This window comes from Oncorhynchus nerka, linkage group LG23 (assembly GCF_034236695.1).
Source record: "Oncorhynchus nerka isolate Pitt River linkage group LG23, Oner_Uvic_2.0, whole genome shotgun sequence".
Lineage (NCBI taxonomy): Eukaryota > Metazoa > Chordata > Actinopteri > Salmoniformes > Salmonidae > Oncorhynchus > Oncorhynchus nerka.
The window spans coordinates 2,360,489-2,382,772 of NC_088418.1; the positions used below are offsets into that span (position 1 = coordinate 2,360,489).

The 22,284-nt window shown below is 46.4% G+C and overlaps 1 protein-coding gene across 1 annotated transcript in view; it reads left to right on the forward strand.

Annotated features, from left to right (window-relative positions):
- Positions 1-22,284, forward strand: part of lyst (lysosomal trafficking regulator) — a 280,835-nt gene that overhangs the window by 90,580 nt on the left and 167,971 nt on the right. The window contains 6 exon segments of the mRNA XM_065008440.1: positions 4,633-5,167; positions 7,770-8,016; positions 11,994-12,226; positions 12,870-13,031; positions 18,790-18,885; positions 18,887-18,956. Of these exon segments, the coding sequence (XP_064864512.1) occupies positions 4,633-5,167; positions 7,770-8,016; positions 11,994-12,226; positions 12,870-13,031; positions 18,790-18,885; positions 18,887-18,956 (1,343 nt within the window).

The window sequence follows — 22,284 nt, forward strand, 5'->3', positions numbered from 1 at the left end:
TCCCTCCCTCCTGCCCCCTTCTCCTCCCGTCCCTCTCTCCTGCCCCCTTCTCCTCCCGTCCCTCTCTCCTGCTCCCGTCCCTCCCTCCTGCCCCCTTCTCTAACCAATTGAAGAGTGGTATGGGGGGGTCAATGAAACAGTTTCTTATGGGGGGGGGGGGGGGTCAATGAAACAGTGTGGTATGGGGGGTGTCAATGAAACAGTGTGTTATGGGGGGACAATGAAACCGTGTGTTATGCAATGAAACAGTGTGTTATGGGGGTGTCAATGAAACAGTGTGTTATGGGGGGGGCAATGAAACAGTTTGTTATGGGGGGGGGTTATGGGGGGGGTCAATGAAACTGTGTTAAACAATGTGTTATGGGGGGTCAATGAAACAGTGTGTTATGGGGGGGGTCAATGAAACGGTGTGTTATGGGGGGAGGGGGCAATGAAGTGTGTTATTGGGGGTCAATGAAACAGTGTGTTATCGAATCGTTTGAGAGGGTTGTACGTTGTAGGAGAATCGTTTGAGAGGGTTGTACGTTGTAGGAGAATCGTTTGAGAGGGTTGTAATTGTGTAGGAGAATCGTTTGAGAGGGTTGTACTGTGAGAGGGTTGTACTGTGTAGGAGAATCGTTTGAGAGGGTTGTACTGTGTAGGAGAATCGTTTGAGAGGGTTGTACTGTGTAGGAGAATCGTTTGAGAGGGTTGTACTGTGTAGGAGAATCGTTTGAGAGGGTTGTACTGTGTATGAGAATCGTTTGAGAGGGTTGTACTGTGTATGAGAATCGTTTGAGAGGGTTGTACTGTGTAGGAGAATCGTTTGAGAGGGTTGTACTGTGTATGAGAATCGTTTGAGAGGGTTGTACTGTGTAGGAGAATCGTTTGAGAGGGTTGTACTGTGAGAGGGTTGTACTGTGTAGGAGAATCGTTTGAGAGGGTTGTACTGTGTAGGAGAATCGTTTGAGAGGGTTGTACTGTGTAGGAGAATCGTTTGAGAGGGTTGTACTGTGTAGGAGAATCGTTTGAGAGGGTTGTACTGTGTAGGAGAATCGTTTGAGAGGGTTGTATTGTGTAGGAGAATCGTTTGAGGGTCAAATGATGGCTTGTTCAACCCCTTTCCCCCGCTCCTCTTTGGACCTTTTCCCTCAGTCCACACACTTTAATGTGTATTTGACCAACAACAGGTTTGTATACATTTGAAGGACCAGGCCAGTTGAGAGATCCTAATATTGGAATCGTGCCATGAGTTCACAGTTGAATGATTTTCTATAGAGTGCTGAATGATATACAATTGAAGTTGGAAGTTTACATCCACTTAGGTTGGAGTCATTAAAAATAGTTTACATCCACTTAGGTTGGAGTCATTAAAACTAGTTTACATACACTCCACAAATCTCTTGTTAACCAACTATAGTTTTGGCAAGTCGGTTAAGACATCTACTTTGTGCATGACAAGTAACTTTTCCAACAATTGTTTACAGACAGATTATTTCACTTATAATTCACTGTATCACAATTCCAGTGGGTCAGAAGTTTACATACACTAAGTTGACTGTGCCTTTAAACAGCTTGGAAAATGACGTCATTTGAGTCAATTGGTGGTGAACCTGTGGATGTATTTCAAGGCCTACCTTCAAACTCAGTGCCTCTGCTTGACATCATGGGAAAATCAAAAGAAATCAGCCAAGACCTCAGACAAAAAATTGTAGACCTCCACAAGTCTGGTTCATCCTTGGGAGCAATTTCCAAATGCCTGAAGGTACCACATTCATCTGTACAGACAATAGTACGCAAGTATAAACACCATGGGACCACGCAGCCGTCATACCGCTCAGGAAGGAGACGTGTTCTGTCTCCTAGAGATTAACGTACTTCGGTGCGAAATGTGCAAATCAATCCCAGAACAACAGCAAAGGACCTTGTGAAGATTCTGGAGGAAACAGGTAGACAAGTATCTATATCCACAGTAAAACGAGTCCTATATCGACATAACCTGAAAGGCCGCTCAGCAAGGAAGAAGCCACTGCTCCAAAACACCATCCCAACTGTGAAGCACGGGGGTGGCAGCATCATGTTGTGGGGTGCTTTGCTGCAGGAGGGACTGGTGCACTTCACAAAATAGATGGCATCATGAGGCAAGAAAATGATGTGGATATATTGATACAACATCTCAGGAAATCAGTCAGGAAGTTAAGGCTTGGTCATAAATTGATCTTCCAAATGGACAATGACCCCAAGCATACTTCCAAAGTTGTGGCAAAATGGCTTAAGGACAGCAAAGTCAAGGTATTGGAGTGGCCATCGCAAAGACCTGACCTCAATCCTATAGAACATTTGTGGCCAGAACTGAAAAAGCGTGTGCAAGCAAGGAGGCCTACAAACCTGACTCAGTTACACCAGCTCTGTCAGGAGTAATGGGCCAAAATTCACCCAACTTATTGTGGGAAGCTTGTGGAAGGCTACCAGAAACATTTGACCCAAGCTAAACAATTTAAAGGCAATGCTACCAAATACTAATTGAGTGTATGTAAACTTATGACCCACTGGGAATGTGATGAAAGAAATAAAAGCTGAAATAAATCATTCTCTCTACTGTTATTCTGACATTTCACATTCTTAAAATAAAGTGGTGATCCTATCTGACCTAAGACTGTGCATTTTTACTCGGATTAAATGTCAGAAATTGTGAAAAACTGAGTTTAAATGTATTTGGCTAAGGTGTATGTAAACTTCCGACTTCAGCTGTATATTCTGAATACAGACTGATTGTAGAAGTCTGCAGCCAGACTTTAAATACAGACTGATTGTAGAAGTCTGCAGCCAGACTTTAAATACAGACTGATTGTAGAAGGCTGCTCCGGTCTGCATCCAGACTTTAAATACAGACTGATTGTAGAAGTCTGCTCCGGTCTGCAGCCAGACTTTAAATACAGACTGATTGGTCTGCTCCGGTCAGCCAGACTTTAAATACAGACTGATTGTAGAAGGCTGCTCCGGTCTGCAGCCAGACTTTAAATACAGACTGATTGTAGAAGTCTGCTCCGGTCTGCAGCCAGACTTTAAATACAGACTGATTGTAGAAGTCTGCTCCGGTCTGCAGCCAGACTTTAAATACAGACTGATTGTAGAAGTCTGCTCCGGTTTGCAGCCAGACTTTAAATGGACCCTTTTCTTCTTCCTTACATTTACATTTACATTTAAGTCATTTAGCAGACGCTCTTATCCAGAGCGACTTACAAATTGGTGCATTCACCTTATGACATCCAGTGGAACAGCCACTTTACAATAGTGCATCTAAATCTTTTAAGGGGGGGTGAGAAGGATTACTTTATCCTATCCTAGGTATTCCTTAAAGAGGTGGGGTTTCAGGTGTCTCCGGAAGGTGGTGATTGACTCCGCTGTCCTGGCGTCGTGAGGGAGTTTGTTCCACCATTGGGGGGCCAGAGCAGCGAACAGTTTTGACTGGGCTGAGCGGGAACTGTACTTCCTCAGTGGTAGGGAGGCGAGCGGGCCAGAGGTGGATGAACGCAGTGCCCTTGTTTGGGTGTAGGGCCTGATCAGAGCCTGGAGGTACTGAGGTGCCGTTCCCCTCACAGCTCCGTAGGCAAGCACCATGGTCTTGTAGCAGATGCGAGCTTCAACTGGAAGCCAGTGGAGGGAGCGGAGGAGCGGGGTGACGTGAGAGAACTTGGGAAGGTTGAACACCAGACGGGCTGCGGCGTTCTGGATGAGTTGTAGGGGTTTAATGGCACAACAGCGAGTTGCAGTAATCCAGACGGGAGATGACAAGTGTCTGGATTAGGACCTGCGCCGCTTCCTGTGTGAGGCAGGGTCGTACTCTGCGGATGTTGTAGAGCATGAACCTACAGGAACGGGCCACCGCCTTGATGTTAGTTGAGAACGACAGGGTGTTGTTCAGGATCACGCCAAGGTTCTTAGCGCTCTGGGAGGAGGACACAATGGAGTTGTCAACCGTGATGGCGAGATCATGGAACGGGCAGTCCTTCCCCGGGAGGAAGAGCAGCTCCGTCTTGCCGAGGTTCAGCTTGAGGTGGTGATCCGTCATCCACACTGATATGTCTGCCAGACATGCAGAGATGCGATTCGCCACCTGGTCATCAGAAGGGGGAAAGGAGAAGATTAATTGTGTGTCGTCTGCATAGCAATGATAGGAGAGACCATGTGAGGTTATGACAGAGCCAAGTGACTTGGTGTATAGCGAGAATAGGAGAGGGCCTAGAACAGAGCCCTGGGGGACGCCAGTGGTGAGAGCGCGTGTTGAGGAGACAGATTCTCGCCACGCCACCTGGTAGGACCTGTCAGGCGACCTGTCAGGTAGGAGGGTGGAATCCAGTTAAATATTAAAAGCGTGGGCCTTCCGCCATTAAAGTGAGATGCCCAACTCGGAGAGGGTGGAGAGGTTCTCTTCAGTTAAATATTAAAGTGATGTGTTCCTCTTCCTCATTAAAGTGATGTGTTCCTCTTCCTCATTAAAGTGATGTGTTCCTCTTCCTCATTAAAGTGATGTGTTCCTCTTCCTCATTAAAGTGATGTGTTCCTCTTCCTCATTAAAGTGATGTGTTCCTCTTCCTCATTAAAGTGATGTGTTCCTCATTAAAGTGATGTGTTCCTCCTCCTTCCTGTCAGGGTGATCAGGAACCTTTTCCTGTCCTGTAACGGTCTGAACCAGGTGACTGAGCTCATCTACCTGGACCAGACCCGGGCCTGGGCCCTCAAGGTGTTTGAGACGTTAATACTTGGAGTTGGAGTGGAGCACCAGGACCCGGACCCGGAGCATGCCGAGGCCCAGGAGAGAGAGGCCACGCTCGGCCTGGCTGAGGAGCTGGGGTCCCGTGGGGCCGGAAGTACCGCAGGTCCCATAGGAGAGGGGGGCCCACAGAGCCTGTCTAAGTTCTACGAGTGTCTGAAAGAGGCGCACCCAAGGAGCCGGATTGGTCAAGGGGCAGGAAGGGGGAGGGGCCGGGGAGAGACCCATCTGAACACCATCAACCTCTTCCTGTGTGTGGCGTTCCTCTGCGTCAGCAAGGAGGCCGACTCGGACCGTGACTCGGTCAACGACTCGGAGGATACATCAGGGTACGACAGTACGGCTTCAGAGCCTCTGGGAGGGAGACTCCCCTGCCTGTCACCTGACAGCGTGGCCCTGCCCTCCAAGGAACAGGTGTTGTGTTTTTAACTTACCATTATTTTTGATTGATCGCACAATGTCCAGTTTAATGTGTTAATGATAGGGCTGTCAAACAATTACAATTATTATTTGAGTTAATGGCATTAGTTAATCGCAATTCAAATGTTTTAATTTGCTCAAAGTCCATAAAGTTGATTTCCATTTAAGAAGCAGTACATTGTTACAGGCTTTGATTGTGAGAGACGGAAACACAAAATGATCTACACTACAGTTCAAAAGTTTTAGAACACCTACTCATTCAAGGGATTTCTTCATTTTTACTATTTTCTACCTTGTAGAAGAATAGTAAAGACATCAAAACTATGAAATAACACATATGGCGTCATGTAGTAACCAAAAACGCATTAAACAAATCGACCTATATTTTATATTTGAGATTCTTCAAATAGCCACCCTTTGCCTTGAGGACAGCTTTGCACTCTCTTGACATTCTCTTAACCAGCTTTGCACTGCTCAGGCGAATGGTGACTTTAAAACAGTTTCATGTCTGTGATAGGAGAATACTGAGGATGGATCAACAATGATACTAACCTAAATGACAGAGTTTAATTGCTGTGACAAGAGAATACTGAGGATGGATCAACAAGTATTACTCCACAATACTAACCCAACTGACAGAGTGAAAAGAAGGAAGTCTGTACAGAATACAAATATTCCAAAACATGCATCCTGTTTGCAACAAGGCACTAAACTAATACTAAGCAATTCACTTTTTGTCCTCAATACAAAATTGTATGTTTGGGGCAAATCCAATACAACACATTACTGAGTACCACTCCCCATATGTTCAAGCATAGTGGTGGCTGCATCATGTTATGGGTATGCTTGTAATCATTAAGGACTGCAGAGTTTTTCAGGATAGAAAATAAACAGAATTGAGCTAAACACAGGCAACATCCTAGAGGAAAACCTGGTTTAGTTTCCTTTCCACCAGACACTGAGATGAAATCACCTTTCAGCAGGACAATAACCTAAAACACAAGGCCAAATATACACTGGAATTGCTTACCAGGAAGACATTGAATGTTCCTGAGTGGCAGAGTTACAGATTTGACTAAAATCTGTTTGGAAATCTGATCATCGTCTGATTTGATCATCGTCTAACAACCAATTTGTAATTTTGAAAAGAATAATGGGTAAATGTTGCATAATAAAGGTGTGAAAAGAGCGAAAGAGAATCATAGATCTTAGAGCCTTACCCAGAAAGACTCACAGCTCCAGAGACTCACAGCTTAGCGCCCCAGAAAGACTCACAGCTCTTTGAGCCTTACCCAGAAAGACTCACAGCTCTTAGAGCCTTACCCAGAAAGACTAGAGCCACATCTCTTTGAGCCTTACCCAGAAAGACTCACAGCTCTTAGAGCCTTACCCAGAAAGACTCACAGCTCTTAGAGCCTTACCCAGAAAGACTCACAGCTCTTAGAGCCTTACCAGACAGACTCACAAGACTACCCAGACAGACACAGCTCTTAGAGCCTTACCCAGACAGACTCACAGCTCTTAGAGCCTTACCCAGAAAGACTCACAGCTCTTAGAGCCTTACCCAGAAAGACTCACAGCTCTTAGAGCCTTACCCAGAAAGACTCACAACTGTAATCGCTGCTGAAGGTGATTCTAATGTTTTGACTCAGAGGGGTTGAATACTTATCTAATCAAGATACACTGAGTGGACAAAACATTAGGAACACCTTCCTAATATTGAGTTGCACCCCCCACTCAGTTCGTCGGGGCATGGACTCTGCAAGGTGTCGTTCCATAGCGATGCTGGCCCATGTTGACTAATGCTTCCCACAGTTGTGTCCAGTTGGCTGGATTTTCTTTTGGGTGGTGGGCCATTCTTGATACACACGGGAAACTGTTGAGCATTGAAAACCCAGCAGCATTGCAGTTCTTGACACAAACCGGTGCGCCTGGCACCTACTATACCATACCCCGTTCAAAGGAACTTAAATCTTTTGTCTCGCCCATTCACCCTCTGAATGGCAAACATACACAATCCATGTCTCAATTGTCTCGAGTCTTAAAAATCCTTGTTTAACCTCCCCTTCATCTACACTGGTTGAAGTGGATTTAATAACATCTATTTCATGGAAAGAGCTACTGTTCTTAATGTTTTGTTTACACAATATTTATTATTGTTTTATTTTTTATGAATTCAGACATTTTGTCTTCCTATTTGACAGTATTTTGTGTAGATCGTTGTCAAAAAAGGATGAGATCCAATTTAATCCCACAAGAGTGTGAATACTTCTGAAGGCATCTGTGCGTCTGTATCTCCGGTAATGTTGGGCATAACTTTGACTACAGCCACACAATCTTCAGATATGTAAAAGCCCGAGCGTTGACTGCAAGCTGTGTTGTGTTCGTAAACCGGTCAGTGCCGAACGCAGTGATGAAATGGAGACGCGATCAACAGCGTCACAGCATTTTGTGCTGATAACGCGTGACATATTTAACCCTAATTAATATCAAGTATCTAAGTGTATGCTGTACATTTTATAAATGTTTTGTCATTTACCAGAGGGATTATATATTTAAACAAATCTGAACTAATAACAATGTGATGTTTGAACAGGTGCGGCGTGCTGCTGACGTGTGGTCGGTGTGTCGCTGGATCTACCTGGCGAGTCCCGTGTTCCAGAGACAGTTCTACCGGCTGGGGGGACTAGATGTCTGTTCCCGCCTCATGACCATGCTCATCCAAAAACTCACCTCTCACACCTCGGAGGGCAAGGCCAAGAAGAAGAGTGATGGGAAGGACAAGACTCCTGACTCCTCCTCTGCCACTGCCCCGTCACCAACCTCTATACCAGTTCAGACAGGTTTGATTGGTTTTTATTTCACAATACAAATACACAATACGTTTTATACAAATACACAATACGTTTTAGAACTGGGATGCCACCAAGTCAAGGATGTTTCCGTTGAGGTCCCTTCCCTTAGTGGTGCACTACATTACGTCAGCCTTAACGTATTAACGGGGGGTCGCGGCCGTGTTAACGGGGGAGGTCGCGGCCGTGTTAACGGGGGGGTCGCGGCCGTGTTAACGGGGGTCGCGCCGTGTTAACGGGGGTCGCGGCCGTGTTAACGGGGGGGGTCGCGGCCGTGTTAACGGGGGTCGCGGCCGTGTTAACGGGGGTCGCGGCCGTGTTAACGGGGGTCGCGGCCGTGTTAACGGGGGGGGGAGGTCGCGCCGTGTTAACGGGGGTCGCGCCGTGTTAACGGGGGTCGCGGCCGTGTTAACGGGGGTCGCGGCCGTGTTAACGGGGGGTCGCGGCCGTGTTAACGGGAGGGGGGGGGGTCGTCATGTCAGGGAAAAAAATAAATAAATGTAAACGTTTCTACTCATTCCTGGATTTTTCTTTATTTTTTACTATGTTCTTCATTGTATAATAATAGTGAAGACATCAAAACTATTAAATAACACGTATGGAATCATGTAGTAACCAAACAAATGTTAAACAAATCAAAATATATTTTATTTTTGAGATTCTTCAAAGTAGCCACCCTTTGCCTTGATGACAGCTTTGCACACTCTTTGCATTCTGTCAACCAGCTTCACCTGGAATGCTTTTCCAACAGTCTTGAAGGAGTTCCTACATATGCTGAGCACTTGTTGGCTGCTTTTCCTTCACTCTGTGGTCCGACTCATCTCAAACCATCTCAATTGGGTTGAGGTTGGGTGATTGTGGAGGCCAGGTCATCTGATGCAGCACTCCATCACTCTCCTTCTTGGTCAAATAGCCCTTACACAGCCTGGAGGTGTATTTTGGGTCATTGTCCTGTTGAAAAACAAATGATAATCCCACTAAGCCCAAACCAGATGGGATGGCGTATGGCTGCAGAATGCTGTGGTAACAGTGCTGGTTTTGATGTCTTCCCTATTATTCTACAATGTAGAAAATAGTAAAAAATAAAGAAAAACCCTTGAATGAGTAGGTTTGTCCAAACCTTTGACCGGTACTGTATACAGTGCCTTGCGAAAGTATTCGGCCCCCTTGAACTTTGCGACCTTGGTCCTGTATTTGGCTCCATCCATCTTCCCATCAATTTGAACCATCTTCCCTGTCCCTGCTGAAGAAAAGCAGGCCCAAACCATGATGCTGCCACCACCATGTTTGACAGTGGGGATGGTGTGTTCAGGGTGATGAGCTGTGTTGCTTTTAGGCCAAACATAATGTTTTGCATTGTTGCCAAAAAGTTCAATTTTGGTTTCATCTGACCAGAGCACCTTCTTCCACATGTTTGGTGTGTCTCCCAGGTGGCTTGTGGCAAACTTTAAACAACACTTTTTATGGATATCTTTAAGAAATGGCTTTCTTCTTGCCACTCTGATATAAAGGCCAGATTTGTGCAATATACGACTGATTGTTGTCCTATGGACAGAGTCTCCCACCTCAGCTGTAGATCTCTGCAGTTCATCCAGAGTGATCATGGGCCTCTTGGCTGCATCTCTGATCAGTCTTCTCCTTGTATGAGCTGAAAGTTTAGAGGGACGGCCAGGTCTTGGTAGATTTGCAGTGGTCTGATACTCCTTCCATTTCAATATTATCGCTTGCACAGTGCTCCTTGGGATGTTTAAAGCTTGGGAAATCTTTTTGTATCCAAACCCGGCTTTAAACTTCTTCACAACAGTATCTCGGACCTGCCTGGTGTGTTCCTTGTTCTTCATGATGCTCTCTGCGCTTTTAACGGACCTCTGAGACTATCACAGTGCAGGTGCATTTATACGGAGACTTGATTACACACAGGTGGATTGTATTTATCATTAGTCATTTAGGTCAACATTGGATCATTCAGAGATCCTCACTGAACTTCTGGAGAGAGTTTGCTGCACTGAAAGTAAAGGGGCTGAATAATTTTGCACGCCCAATTTTTCAGTTTTTGATTTGTTAAAAAAGTTTGAAATATCCAATAAATGTCGTTCCACTTCATGATTGTGTCCCACTTGTTGTTGATTCTTCACAAAACAATACAGTTTTATATCTTTGTTTGAAGCCTGAAATGTGGCAAGAGGTCGCAAAGTTCAAGGGGCCCGAATACTTTCGCAAGGCACTGTATGTATAAAAAAGTGGAACTCAGTCGGGGTCAATTTACCGTTGTGCGTTAGAATAGGAGAACACACCCGTTGCAATTTAAAAATAAAAGCACGTTTTCCCCTCTTATTTCAGTCACCGACCGTCACTCAATTAACCTCTTACGGCCACTGAGACGCTAGCGTCTCTCCTAGCCAATAGCCTGGGGAAATGCGTAGCGCCAAATTCAAATAGTACTCGATAAAACTCAAACCTTCATTAAATCACACATGCAGGGTACTCAATTAAAGCTACATTCGTTGTGAATCCAGCCAACATGTCAGATTTTAAAAATGATTTTCGGCGAAAGCATGAGAAGCTATTATCTAATAGCATGCACCCCCCCGAAATACCTGAACGAGACGTAAACAAAAGAATTAGCGTAGCCGGCGATACACCAAACGCAGAAATAAAATATAAAACATGCATTACCTTTGACGAGCTTCTTTGTTGGCACTCCAATATGTCCCATAAACATCACAACTGGTTCTTTTTTTTTCGATTAATTCCGTCCATGTATATCCAAAATGTCCATTTATAAAGCCTGTCTGATCCAGAAAAAAACAGCTTTCCAAAACGAAACGTCATTAGTAAATTTTTTAAAAGTTGCCTATAAACTTTGCCAAAATACTTCAAACTACTTTTGTTATCCAACTTTAGGTATTTGTAAACGTTAATAATCGATCAAATTGATGACGGGGCGATCTGTATTCAATAGCAGCAAGTCAACAAATCATGGACGATTTTTCTCTCATCACTTTCCACAGTGTAACCTCTGACAGGAAGTGCCTGTTCTTCATTTCACCAAAGATTAACTTCAACCCAATTCCCAAGACTGACTGCACTGTCTGTGGTGGTCTCACCCAGCTGACTGGCGACATCGTGTGGAAGCTGTAGGAACTGTAAACTGGGCCCTATCTATTTTCCCTTACCATAGACAATACAGGGAACTGGCGGAGGGATATATATATATTTTTTCTGAACAGTTTTTCCTTGGGGTTTTGCCTGCTACAAAAGTTCTGTTATAGTCACAGACATGATTTAACCAGTTTTATAAACGTCAGAGTGTTTTCTATCCACACATACTAATCATATGCATATACTATATTCCTGGCATGAGTAGCAGGACGTTGAAATTTTGCACGCTTTTTATCAAAAAGTTGAAAAAAATCACCTCTAAGACGTTTTTAACCATGTCAGATAACAATTTTGGGATTGGTAAATTAGTCTAGCTAGCTAAACTTGTAGTAATCATGGCGGGCCCTGACCTCCGGGGGGCCCCATTGGTTTTGTTAGTCACTCTCACTCAGTTATCATGATGGCATAAGCATGGCAATATGTGTAGAATTTTAGGAAATTATCTTTAAAACTACAAAGTTTTCTCTCCACCCCATGGCAAAATGGGTAGAATTACTTCATCTGTTTTTCATAAATTACAACGTTTTCTCTCTGCTCCATGGCTAAATGTTGAAGAGTTGCAGGAAATGTACTTTAAAACTATTTGCCGTCAAGAGGCAGAGAGAAATATGAATCCAACCAAATCTCGCTTAGGGCCCCCAAAAGGAAAGCATGGTTTCATGAACTTGGCTCCCAGGAAAACACCGCATTTCTAATTTGGGTGCGGGGCTGAAACAATTTAAGAACCCCTGCATTACATAGAAACAGACATGAAAAGTGTTCTACGGTTCAGTCTTCAGACAGATTTTTGACATTCTTTTTATAAGGTTCAACCACCACCACCCTGGGAGTGGAGGATCCAGGCCAGCACCCAGCTGAAGCAGTGAGCCCAGGCCAGGGTGGGCAGGGAGAGGGTAAGGGGACCCAGAAGGATCCTTCCATGAGGCTGGAGGAAGAGTGGCCTCTACAGAGCATCAGAATGCTGGAGGCCCTGCTTGCGATCTGCCTGCACAGCGCTAACTCAGGCCTGCAGAGGATCGAACCTGAGCTTTCATTCCAGGTACCTTGACCGAGCACCATTCTGGGTACCTAGACCTAGTACCATTCTGGGTACCTAGACCTAGTACCATTCTGGGTACCTAGACCTAGTACCATTCTGGGTACCTAGACCTAGTACCATTCTGGGTACCTAGACCTAGTACCATTCTGGGTACCTAGACCTAGTACCATTCTGGGTACCTAGACCTAGTACCATTCTGGGTACCTAGACCTAGTACCATTCTGGGTACCTAGACCTAGTACCATTCTGGGTACCTAGACCTAGTACCATTCTGGGTACCTAGACCTAGTACCACTACGGGTACCTAGACCGAGTACCACTACGGGTACCTAGACCGAGTACCACTACGGGTACCTAGACCGAGTACCACTACGGGTACCTAGACCGAGTACCATTCCGGGTACCTAGACCGAGTACCATTCCGGGTACCTAGACCGAGTACCATTCCGGGTACCTAGACCGAGTACCATTCCGGGTACCTAGACCCCCATATCGACCAGGGACCAGGCCCCCATATCGACACTGTACCGTTGTATGTAATGTGGTGAATTCACTTTGAAATATGAAACTAGATTGGTAGATGGACGGATGGATAGATAAATCTCTTTTGATTCAAGCTAAACTATCTACCTTTCCCCTACAGCTCCAGTCAGTGGAGGAGACCCTGTTAGAGGTCAGGGATCAGCTGTCCCACTCTGGGGTCGTGAACTCTGATCTGGCTGTGCCCCTGTTTGACTTACTGCTCCGTGTGGCCCTGGCCGAGGTCTGCTCCAGTCCCGAACCCCAGGAGGACAAGGCTGAGAGGGTGAGTTTTGTCTGGGGAGAGAGGAGCAAGGGCTCTGTGTGGTGTGGAGGGCGACTAACGAATTAACTAACTAGTGGAGGAGACTGGTTTTCAGGCTAGGTAGAGGGACTAGTGGTCAGGCTAGGGAGAGGGACTAGTGGTCAGGCTAGGGAGAGGGACTAGTGGTCAGGCTAGGGAGAGGGACTAGTGGTCAGGCTAGGGAGAGGGACTAGTGGTCAGGCTAGGGAGAGGGACTAGTGGTCAGGCTAGGGAGAGGGACTAGTGGTCAGGCTAGGGAGAGGGACTAGTGGTCAGGCTAGGGAGAGGGACTAGTCAGAGTCAGACTGTCAGACTAGGGAGGGGGACTAGTGGTCAGGCTAGGCAGTGGGACTACTTTTAACTAGAGCCCGTAGAGCTTTTTGGCCCAAGTCCAAGGCAGTCCACTAGGTAATACAGTATCATTCCCTCACGTTAATACTCTGTTGCTGCTTGGCACTGGGTCCTCTCCTCTATTAGATTTGATCAGCTCCTCTGTCCTCTACCATACGTTTACAGGGTTGGATACCAAAATAAATGTTTCAAGTGATAAACATTAATTAAGTTAGTTGTGCAATACATTTTCTAGATAAAGGAATAAGTAGCACGATGTTTTTCAATGTGTGCATGTTTTTGACCTCTGACAATGATTCAGATATCAAAACTCTTCGTCAGTCGTGAACACTTGTGCTTTGAGGCTATTGAGGAGGAGAGGACTGTCTTCTGTTCGCCTTCTAACGAATTGACACCCGAATGCTTCTTTAAATACTTTTCCCCCTGTTTTTTCATGACCAGCTCTGAAACCAGATTGCATAGCGGAGAAGGTACGGTGAGATTCGAAATGGTCGGTAATCTGTTTGTTAACTTGGCTTTCAAAGACCTTAGAAAGGCAGTGTCGTATAGATTTAGGTCTGTTGCAGTTTGGGTCAAGAGTGTCTCCCCCTTTGAAGAGGGGGATGACCGCAGCTGCTTTCCAATCTATGGGAATCTCAGACGACACGAAAGAGAGGCTAGTAAAAGGGGTTGCAACATTTTCTGAAGATCATTTTAGAAAGAGAGGGTCTAGATTGTCTAGTCCGGCTGATTTGTAGAGGTCCAGATTGTCTAGTCCGGCTGATTTGTAGAGGTCCAGATTGTCTAGTCCGGCTGATTTGTAGGGGTCCAGATTGTCTAGTCCGGCTGATTTGTAGAGGTCCAGATTGTCTAGTCCGGCTGATTTGTAGAGGTCCAGATTGTCTAGTCCGGCTGATTTGTAGAGGTCCAGATTGTCTAGTCCGGCTGATTTGTAGAGGTCCAGATTGTCTAGTCCGGCTGATTTGTAGAGGTCCAGATTGTCTAGTCCGGCTGATTTGTAGGGGTCCAGATTGTCTAGCCCGGCTGATTTGTAGGGGTCCAGATTTTGCAGCTCTTTTGCAGAAGCGGGGAGGTTTGGGTGAAGGAGAAGCGGGGAGGTTTGTAGGGGTCCAGATTGTCTAGTCGGCTGAGGTTTGGGTGAAGGAGTCTAGTCCGGCTGATTTTGGGTGAAGGAGAAGTCCGGGGAGGTTTGGGTCCAGGAGTCTAGTCCGGCTGATTTTGGGTGAAGGAGAAGTCCGGCTGAGGTTTGGGTCCAGATTGAAGTCCGGGGAGGTTTGGGGTGAAGGAGTCTAGTCCGGCTGAGGTTTGGGTGAAGGAGTCTAGGGGAGGTTTAGGGGTGAAGATTGAAGCCCGGCTGAGGTTTGGGTGAAGGAGAAGCGGGGAGGTTTGGGTGAAGGAGAAGCGGGGAGGTTTGGGTGAAGGAGAAGCGGCGAGGTTTGGGTGAAGGAGAAGCGGGGAGGTTTGGGTGAAGGAGAAGCGGCGAGGTTTGGGTGAAGGAGAAGCGGGAGGTTTGGGTGAAGGAGAAGCGGGGAGGTTTGGGTGAAGGAGAAGCGGCGAGGTTTGGGTGAAGGAGAAGCGGGAGGTTTGGGTGAAGGAGAAGCGGGGAGGTTTGGGTGAAGGAGAAGCGGCGAGGTTTGGGTGAAGGAGAAGCGGGGAGGTTTGGGTGAAGAGAGAAGGTTTGGGTGAAGGCGGGGAGGTTTGGGTGAAGAGAGGGCGGGGAGGTTTGGGTGAAGGAGAAGCGGGGAGGTTTGGGTGAAGAGAGGGCGGGGAGGTTTGGGTGAAGGAGAAGCGGGGAGGTTTGGGTGAAGGAGAAGCGGGGAGGTTTGGGTGAAGGAGAAGCGGCGAGGTTTGGGTGAAGGAGAAGCGGGAGGTTTGGGTGAAGGAGAAGCGGGGAGGTTTGGGTGAAGGAGAAGCTTTAATAATTATTAAAGTAGTTGGCGATATCAATTGGTTTTGTGATGAAGGAGCCATCTGATTTAATAAATGATGGAGCTGAGTTTGCCTTTTTTACCAAAATTGTATTTAAGGTGGTCCAAAGCTTTTGACAGGCATTTTTTATATAATTTATCTTTGTGTAATACTATATTAAACTCTAACTGTTTTAAATTCACCTTCGGTCTCATGGTGAAATCCCTGAGCAGTTTCCTTCCTCTCTGCCAACTGAGTTAGGAAGGACGCCTGTATCTTTGCAGTGACTGGGTGTATTGATACACCATCTGAAGTGTAATGAATAACTTCACCATGCTCAAAGGGATATTCAATGTCAGCTTTTTCTTTTTCTTTTTTTACCCAATAGGTAACCTTGTTTGCAAGGCATTGTAGAACCTCCCTCCCTGGTCTTTGTGGTTGAATCTCTGTTTGAGATTCACTGCCCGACCAAGGGCCCTTACAGATAATTGTTTGTGTGGGACACAGAGATGAGTTAGTCCTTAAGAAACACTATTATCACACAGTGAGTCCATCCAACTTATTATCTGACCAATTTAGCAATATTCTTGAACCTGTTTAGGCTTGTCATAACGAAGGAGTTGAATACTCCTGAAATTATTTAGGCTTGTCATAACGAAGGAGTTGAATACTCCTGATCTTATTCTAGAACTAGTTAACCTACTAACTCTGTAATATAGTGGACTAGGTAACTGTTCTTAATGAGTTAACCTACTAACTCTGTAATATAGTGGACTAGGTAACTGTTCTTAATGAGTTAACCTACTAACTCTGTAATATAGTGGACTAGGTAACTGTTCTTAATGAGTTAACCTACTAACTCTGTAATATAGTGGACTAGGTAACTGTTCTTAATGAGTTAACCTACTAACTCTGTAATATAGTGGACTAGGTAACTGTTCTTAATGAGTTAACCTACTAACTCTGTAATATAGTGGACTAGGTAACTGTTCTTAATGAGTTAACCTACTAACTCTGTAATATAGTGGACTAGGTAACTGTTCTTAATGAGTTAACCTACTAACTCTGTAATATAGTGGACTAGGTAACTGTTCTTAATGAGTTAACCTACTAACTCTGTAATATAGTGGACTAGGTAACTGTTCTTAATGAGTTAACCTACTAACTCTGTAATATAGTGGACTAGGTAACTGTTCTTAATGAGTTAACCTACTAACTCTGTAATATAGTAGACTAGGTAACTGTTCTTAATGAGTTAACCTACTAACTCTGTAATATAGTGGACTAGGTAACTGTTCTTAATGAGTTAATATTATAATATAGTAGACTAGGTAACTGTTCTTAATGAGTTAACCTACTAACTCTGTAATATAGTGGACTAGGTAACTGTTCTTAATGAGTTAACCTAACTCTGTAATATAGTGGGTAGCTGTTCTTAATATACCTACTAACTCTGTAATATAGTGGGTAGCTGTTCTTAATGAGTTAACCTACTAACTCTGTAATATAGTAGTAGGTAACTGTTCTTAATGAGTTAACCTACTAACTCTGTAATATAGTGGACTAGGTAACTGTTCTTAATGAGTTAACTCTGTAATATACTAGCTGTTCTTAATGAGTTAACCTACTAACTCTGTAATATAGGTAACTGTTCTTAATGAGTTAACCTACTAACTCTGTAATATAGTGGACTAGGTAACTGTTCTTAATGAGTTAACCTACTAACTCTGTAATATAGTGGGTAGCTGTTCTTAATGAGTTAACCTACTAACTCTGTAATATAGTGGACTAGGTAGCTGTTCTTAATGAGTTAACCTACTAACTCTGTAATATAGTGGACTAGGTAACTGTTCTATAAGCTGTTGAGTTAACCTACTAACTCTGTAATATAGTGGACTAGGTAACTGTTCTTAATGAGTTAACCTACTAACTGTTCTTAATGAGTTAACCTACTAACTCTAGATATAGGTAACTGTTCTTAATGAGTTAACCTACTAACTCTGTAATATAGTAGACTAGGTAACTGTTCTTAATGAGTTAATACTAATAATATAGTAGACTAGGTAACTGTTCTTAATGAGTTAACCTACTAACTCTGTAATATAGTAGGTAACTGTTCTTAATGAGTTAACCTACTAACTCTGTAATATAGTGGACTAGGTAACTGTTCTTAATGAGTTAACCTACTAACTCTGTAATATAGTGGGTAGCTGTTGTTCCAGGTTTAGTGTTATGATGGAATGTTCTTAAGGATATGTTGTCTTTATTATCTCAAGCACCTGAAATAACCACTAACTCTGTAATATAGGCTAGTTCTTACTGTTCCCTAATCAGGTAACTGTTACAAATGATGTTAGCTAATCGGTCCTTCCTCTCTCTGTGTGTGTTGTCAGGCATACAAATGATGTTAGTAATGTGTCCTTCCTCTGTGTGTGTGTGTGTGTGTGTGTGTGTGTGTGTGTGTGTGGTGTGTACAGCAGACTAACAGCACCTCCGGGTGGTCTAGCTAGTCAGCTGATACAAGCAGGTCTTATGACCTGAAATCTCTTTTCTTATTGGTCTGTTTCTTGAAAACGTTGTTGTTTTCCCGTTGTTAATAACAGTACAGACATTAAGAGTGTTGCTTGAATAAAAGTTTTTTAGCTTTTGTAATTTTCTGACGTAACTGATGGGTAATTAGTACATTCCACAGAGAAACCTGACCGTTCTGGAACATGGGTAAGAAATGTCTGTGTTAGCCTAGCTTTAGCACAGCTTCTGTACTGTACAGCATTCTTTGTTACTCTTTACTCTTCTGGCTCTGGTGATGGAGTTAACCAGAGACAACTTTATCTGACTTTGAGAAACTTCTTCTCCCTCTACTCTCCCTCTACTCTCTCTCCCTCACTCTACTCTCCCACTACTCTCTCTCTCTCCCTCTATTCTCTCGTCTGTCTCTACTCTCGATTCTTGCTCTCTCTTCTCTCCTTCTACTCCCTATTCTCTCCTTCTACTCCCTATTCTCTCTCTATTCCCCCTCTATTCGCTCTCCCTCTTCTCTCTTCTCTTTCTACTCACCCTCTACTCTCCCTCGACTCTCTTTCTCTCTACTCTCCCTCGACTCTCTACTTTCTCTCTACTCTACTTTCTCTCTACTCTCTACTTTCTCTCTACTCTCTATTCTCTCTACTTTCTCTCTACTCTACTTTCTCTCTACTCTCTACTTTCTCTCTACTCTCTATTCTCTCTACTTTCTCTCTACTCTCTATTCTCTCTACTTTCTCTCTACTCTACTTTCTCTCTACTTTCTCTCTACTCTATTCTCTCTACTTTCTCTCTCCTCTCCATTCTCTCTACTTTTTCTCTCCCTCTCATTTTCTCTCTCTCTACTCTCTCCCTCTCTCTACTCTCTCTCCCTCTCTCTACTCTCTCACTCTCCCTGTACTCATTCTCTCTCTATCCCTTTCTCCCTCTCTCCCCCTATTTCTCTCTCTCCCTCTAGAAGTTAGCAGTGTGTGTGGAGAGTGTGGTCCCGGCGGGGGATCTATCTGAGGCTGAGGAGGGAGACGAGGTGCAGGGGTGTGGTGAGGCTCCCAGTGCTGGGGGAGGAGGAGGGATACGAGGCAGACAGCGAGAGCAACCCAGAGGACATGGCCAAGCAGGAAGAAGGTAAGAGGGCCTAACACACACACACGGTGGCCGGTAGTAAACAATGTCATGCGCACACAGACACGCACACACAGTGGCACCTACTCACACACACACAGTTGCACAGGGCAAGATTAGCTGAAATCTAATGAGGGAACATTAGATAAACCCTCTCAAAATTGCACTGCTAATTGATGGGGAATCGTTGCCTCCTCGTCCTTCTGCAGCTCGCCTGCATTCAGTGTGTCAGAGTGCACTCTGGGTCCTTGGTAAGTTCAGAGCGTTGACAGATTGTCTGTTGGTAAATTCAGAGCGTTGACAGATTGTCTTTTAGTAAATTCAGAGCGTTCAGAGCCCACTGCACTATTGAGACTCTCTGGCTGAGGAGTCTGGTTGAACTTCACTCTGGACTACTGGGGGGAGAGGAGGTTAGAACCCCTGGACTACTGTGGGGGAGGGAGAGGTGGTTAGAACCCCTGGACTACTGTGGGAGAGGGAGAGGAGGTTAGAACCCCTGGACTACTGTGGGAGAGGGAGAGGAGGTTAGAACCCCTGGACTACTGTGGGAGAGGGAGAGGAGGTTAGAACCCCTGGACTACTGTGGGAGAGGGAGAGGAGGTTAGAACCCTGGACTACTGTGGGGGGGAGAGGCGGTTAGAACCCTGGACTACTGTGGGGAGGGAGAGGAGGTTAGAACCCCTGGACTACTGTGGGGAGGGAGAGGAGGTTAGAACCCTGGACTACTGTGGGGAGGGAGAGGAGGTTAGAACCCCTGGACTACTGTGGGGAGGGAGAGGTGGTTAGAACCCTGGACTACTGTGGGGAGGGAGAGGTGGTTAGAACCCCTGGACTACTGTGGGGGAGAGGAGGTTAGAACCCTGGACTACTGTGGGGAGGGAGAGGATGTTAGAACCCTGGACTACTGTGGGGGAGGGAGAGGAGGTTAGAACCCCTGGACTACTGTGGGGAGGGAGAGGAGGTTAGAACCCTGGACTACTGTGGGGAGGGAGAGGAGGTTAGAACCCCTGGACTACTGTGGGGAGGGAGAGGAGGTTAGAACCCCTGGACTACTGGGGGGAGAGGAGGTTAGAACCCCTGGACTACTGGGGGAGAGGAGGTTAGAACCCTGGACTACTGTGGGGAGAGGAGGTTAGAACCCTGGACTACTGTGGGGAGAGGAGGTTAGAACCCTGGACTACTGTGGGGGAGAGGAGGTTAGAACCCCTGGACTACTGTGGGGGAGAGGAGGTTAGAACCCCTGGACTACTGTGGGGGAGAGGAGGTTAGAACCCTGGACTACTGTGGGGGAGAGGAGGTTAGAACCCTGGACTACTGTGGGGAGAGGAGGTTAGAACCCTGGACTACTGTGGGGAGGGAGAGGTGGTTAGAACCCTGGACTACTGTGTGGAGGGAGAGGAGGTTAGAACCCTGGACTACTGTGTGGAGGGAGAGGAGGTTAGAACCCTGGACTACTGTGGGGAGGGAGAGGTTAGAACCCCTGGACTACTGTGGGGAGGGAGAGGAGGTTAGAACCCTGGACTACTGTGGGGGAGGGAGAGGTGGTTAGAACCCTGGACTACTGTGGGGGAGGGAGAGGTTAGAACCCCTGGACTACTGTGGGGAGGGAGAGGAGGTTAGAACCCTGGACTACTGGGGGAGAGGAGGTTAGAACCCTGGACTACTGTGGGGGAGGGAGAGGAGGTTAGAACCCTGGACTACTGTGGGGAGGGAGAGGTTAGAACCCTGGACTACTGTGGGGAGGGGAGAGGTTAGAACCCCTGGACTACTGTGGGGAGGGAGGGAGGTTAGAACCCCTGGACTACTGTGGGGAGGAGAGGTTAGAACCCCTGGACTACTGTGGGGAGGGAGAGGAGGTTAGAACCCTGGACTACTGTGGGGGAGGGAGAGGAGGTTAGAACCCCTGGACTACTGTGGGGAGGGAGAGGTGGTTAGAACCCTGGACTACTGTGGGGGGGAGAGGAGGTTAGAACCCTGGACTACTGTGGGAGAGGGAGAGGAGGTTAGAAACCCTGGACTACTGTGGGGAGGGAGAGGAGGTTAGAACCCTGGACTACTGTGGGGGAGGGGGAGGAGGTTAGAACCCTGGACTACTGTGGGGGAGGGAGAGGAGGTTAGAACCCCTGGACTACTGTGGGGAGGAGAGGTTAGAACCCCTGGACTACTGTGGGGAGGGAGAGGTTAGAACCCCTGGACTACTGTGGGGAGGGAGGGGAGGTTAGAACCCCTGGACTACTGTGGGGAGGGAGAGGTTAGAACCCCTGGACTACTGTGGGGGAGGGAGAGGAGGTTAGAACCCCTGGACTACTGTGGGGGAGGGAGAGGAGGTTAGAACCCTGGACTACTGTGGGGAGGGAGAGGAGGTTAGAACCCCTGGACTACTGTGGGGAGGGAGAGGAGGTTAGAACCCCTGGACTACTGTGGGGAGGGAGAGGTGGTTAGAACCCCTGGACTACATTTACATTTACATTTAAGTCATTTAGCAGACGCTCTTATGGGGAGGGAGAGGAGGTTAGAACCCCTGGACTACTGTGGGAGAGGGAGAGGAGGTTAGAACCCCTGGACTACTGTGGGGAGGGAGAGGAGGTTAGAACCCTGGACTACTGTGGGGAGGGGAGGAGGTTAGAACCCCTGGACTACTGTGGGGAGGGAGAGGAGGTTAGAACCCTGGACTACTGTGGGGAGGGAGAGGAGGTTAGAACCCTGGACTACTGTGGGGAGGGAGAGGATGTTAGAACCCCTGGACTACTGGGGGAGGGAGAGGATGTTAGAACCCTGGACTACTGGGGGGGGAGAGGAGGTTAGAACCCTGGACTACTGTGGGGAGGGAGAGGATGTTAGAACCCCTGGACTACTGTGGGGGAGGGAGAGGAGGTTAGAACCCCTGGACTACTGTGGGGGAGGGAGAGGAGGTTAGAACCCCTGGACTACTGTGGGGAGGGAGAGGATGTTAGAACCCCTGGACTACTGGGGGGAGGGAGAGGATGTTAGAACCCTGGACTACTGTGGGGAGGGAGAGGAGGTTAGAACCCTGGACTACTGTGGGGAGGGAGAGGATGTTAGAACCCCTGGACTACTGTGGGGAGGGAGAGGAGGTTAGAACCCCTGGACTACTGTGGGGAGGGAGAGGAGGTTAGAACCCCTGGACTACTGTGGGGGCCCTGGGGACATATGTTCGTCAGCATATAGCATGGGAGTTCTCCTTTCCTTCTATCTACCTTTAGCTGTTGTGTCTGTTGTTGTTTAGGGAGTTGATTTATTAGTATGTGGTTCCAGGGTTGGTCCCGTAGTCTTAATGATTAAAAAGCTCTGGGAAACTTCGAGACCACAC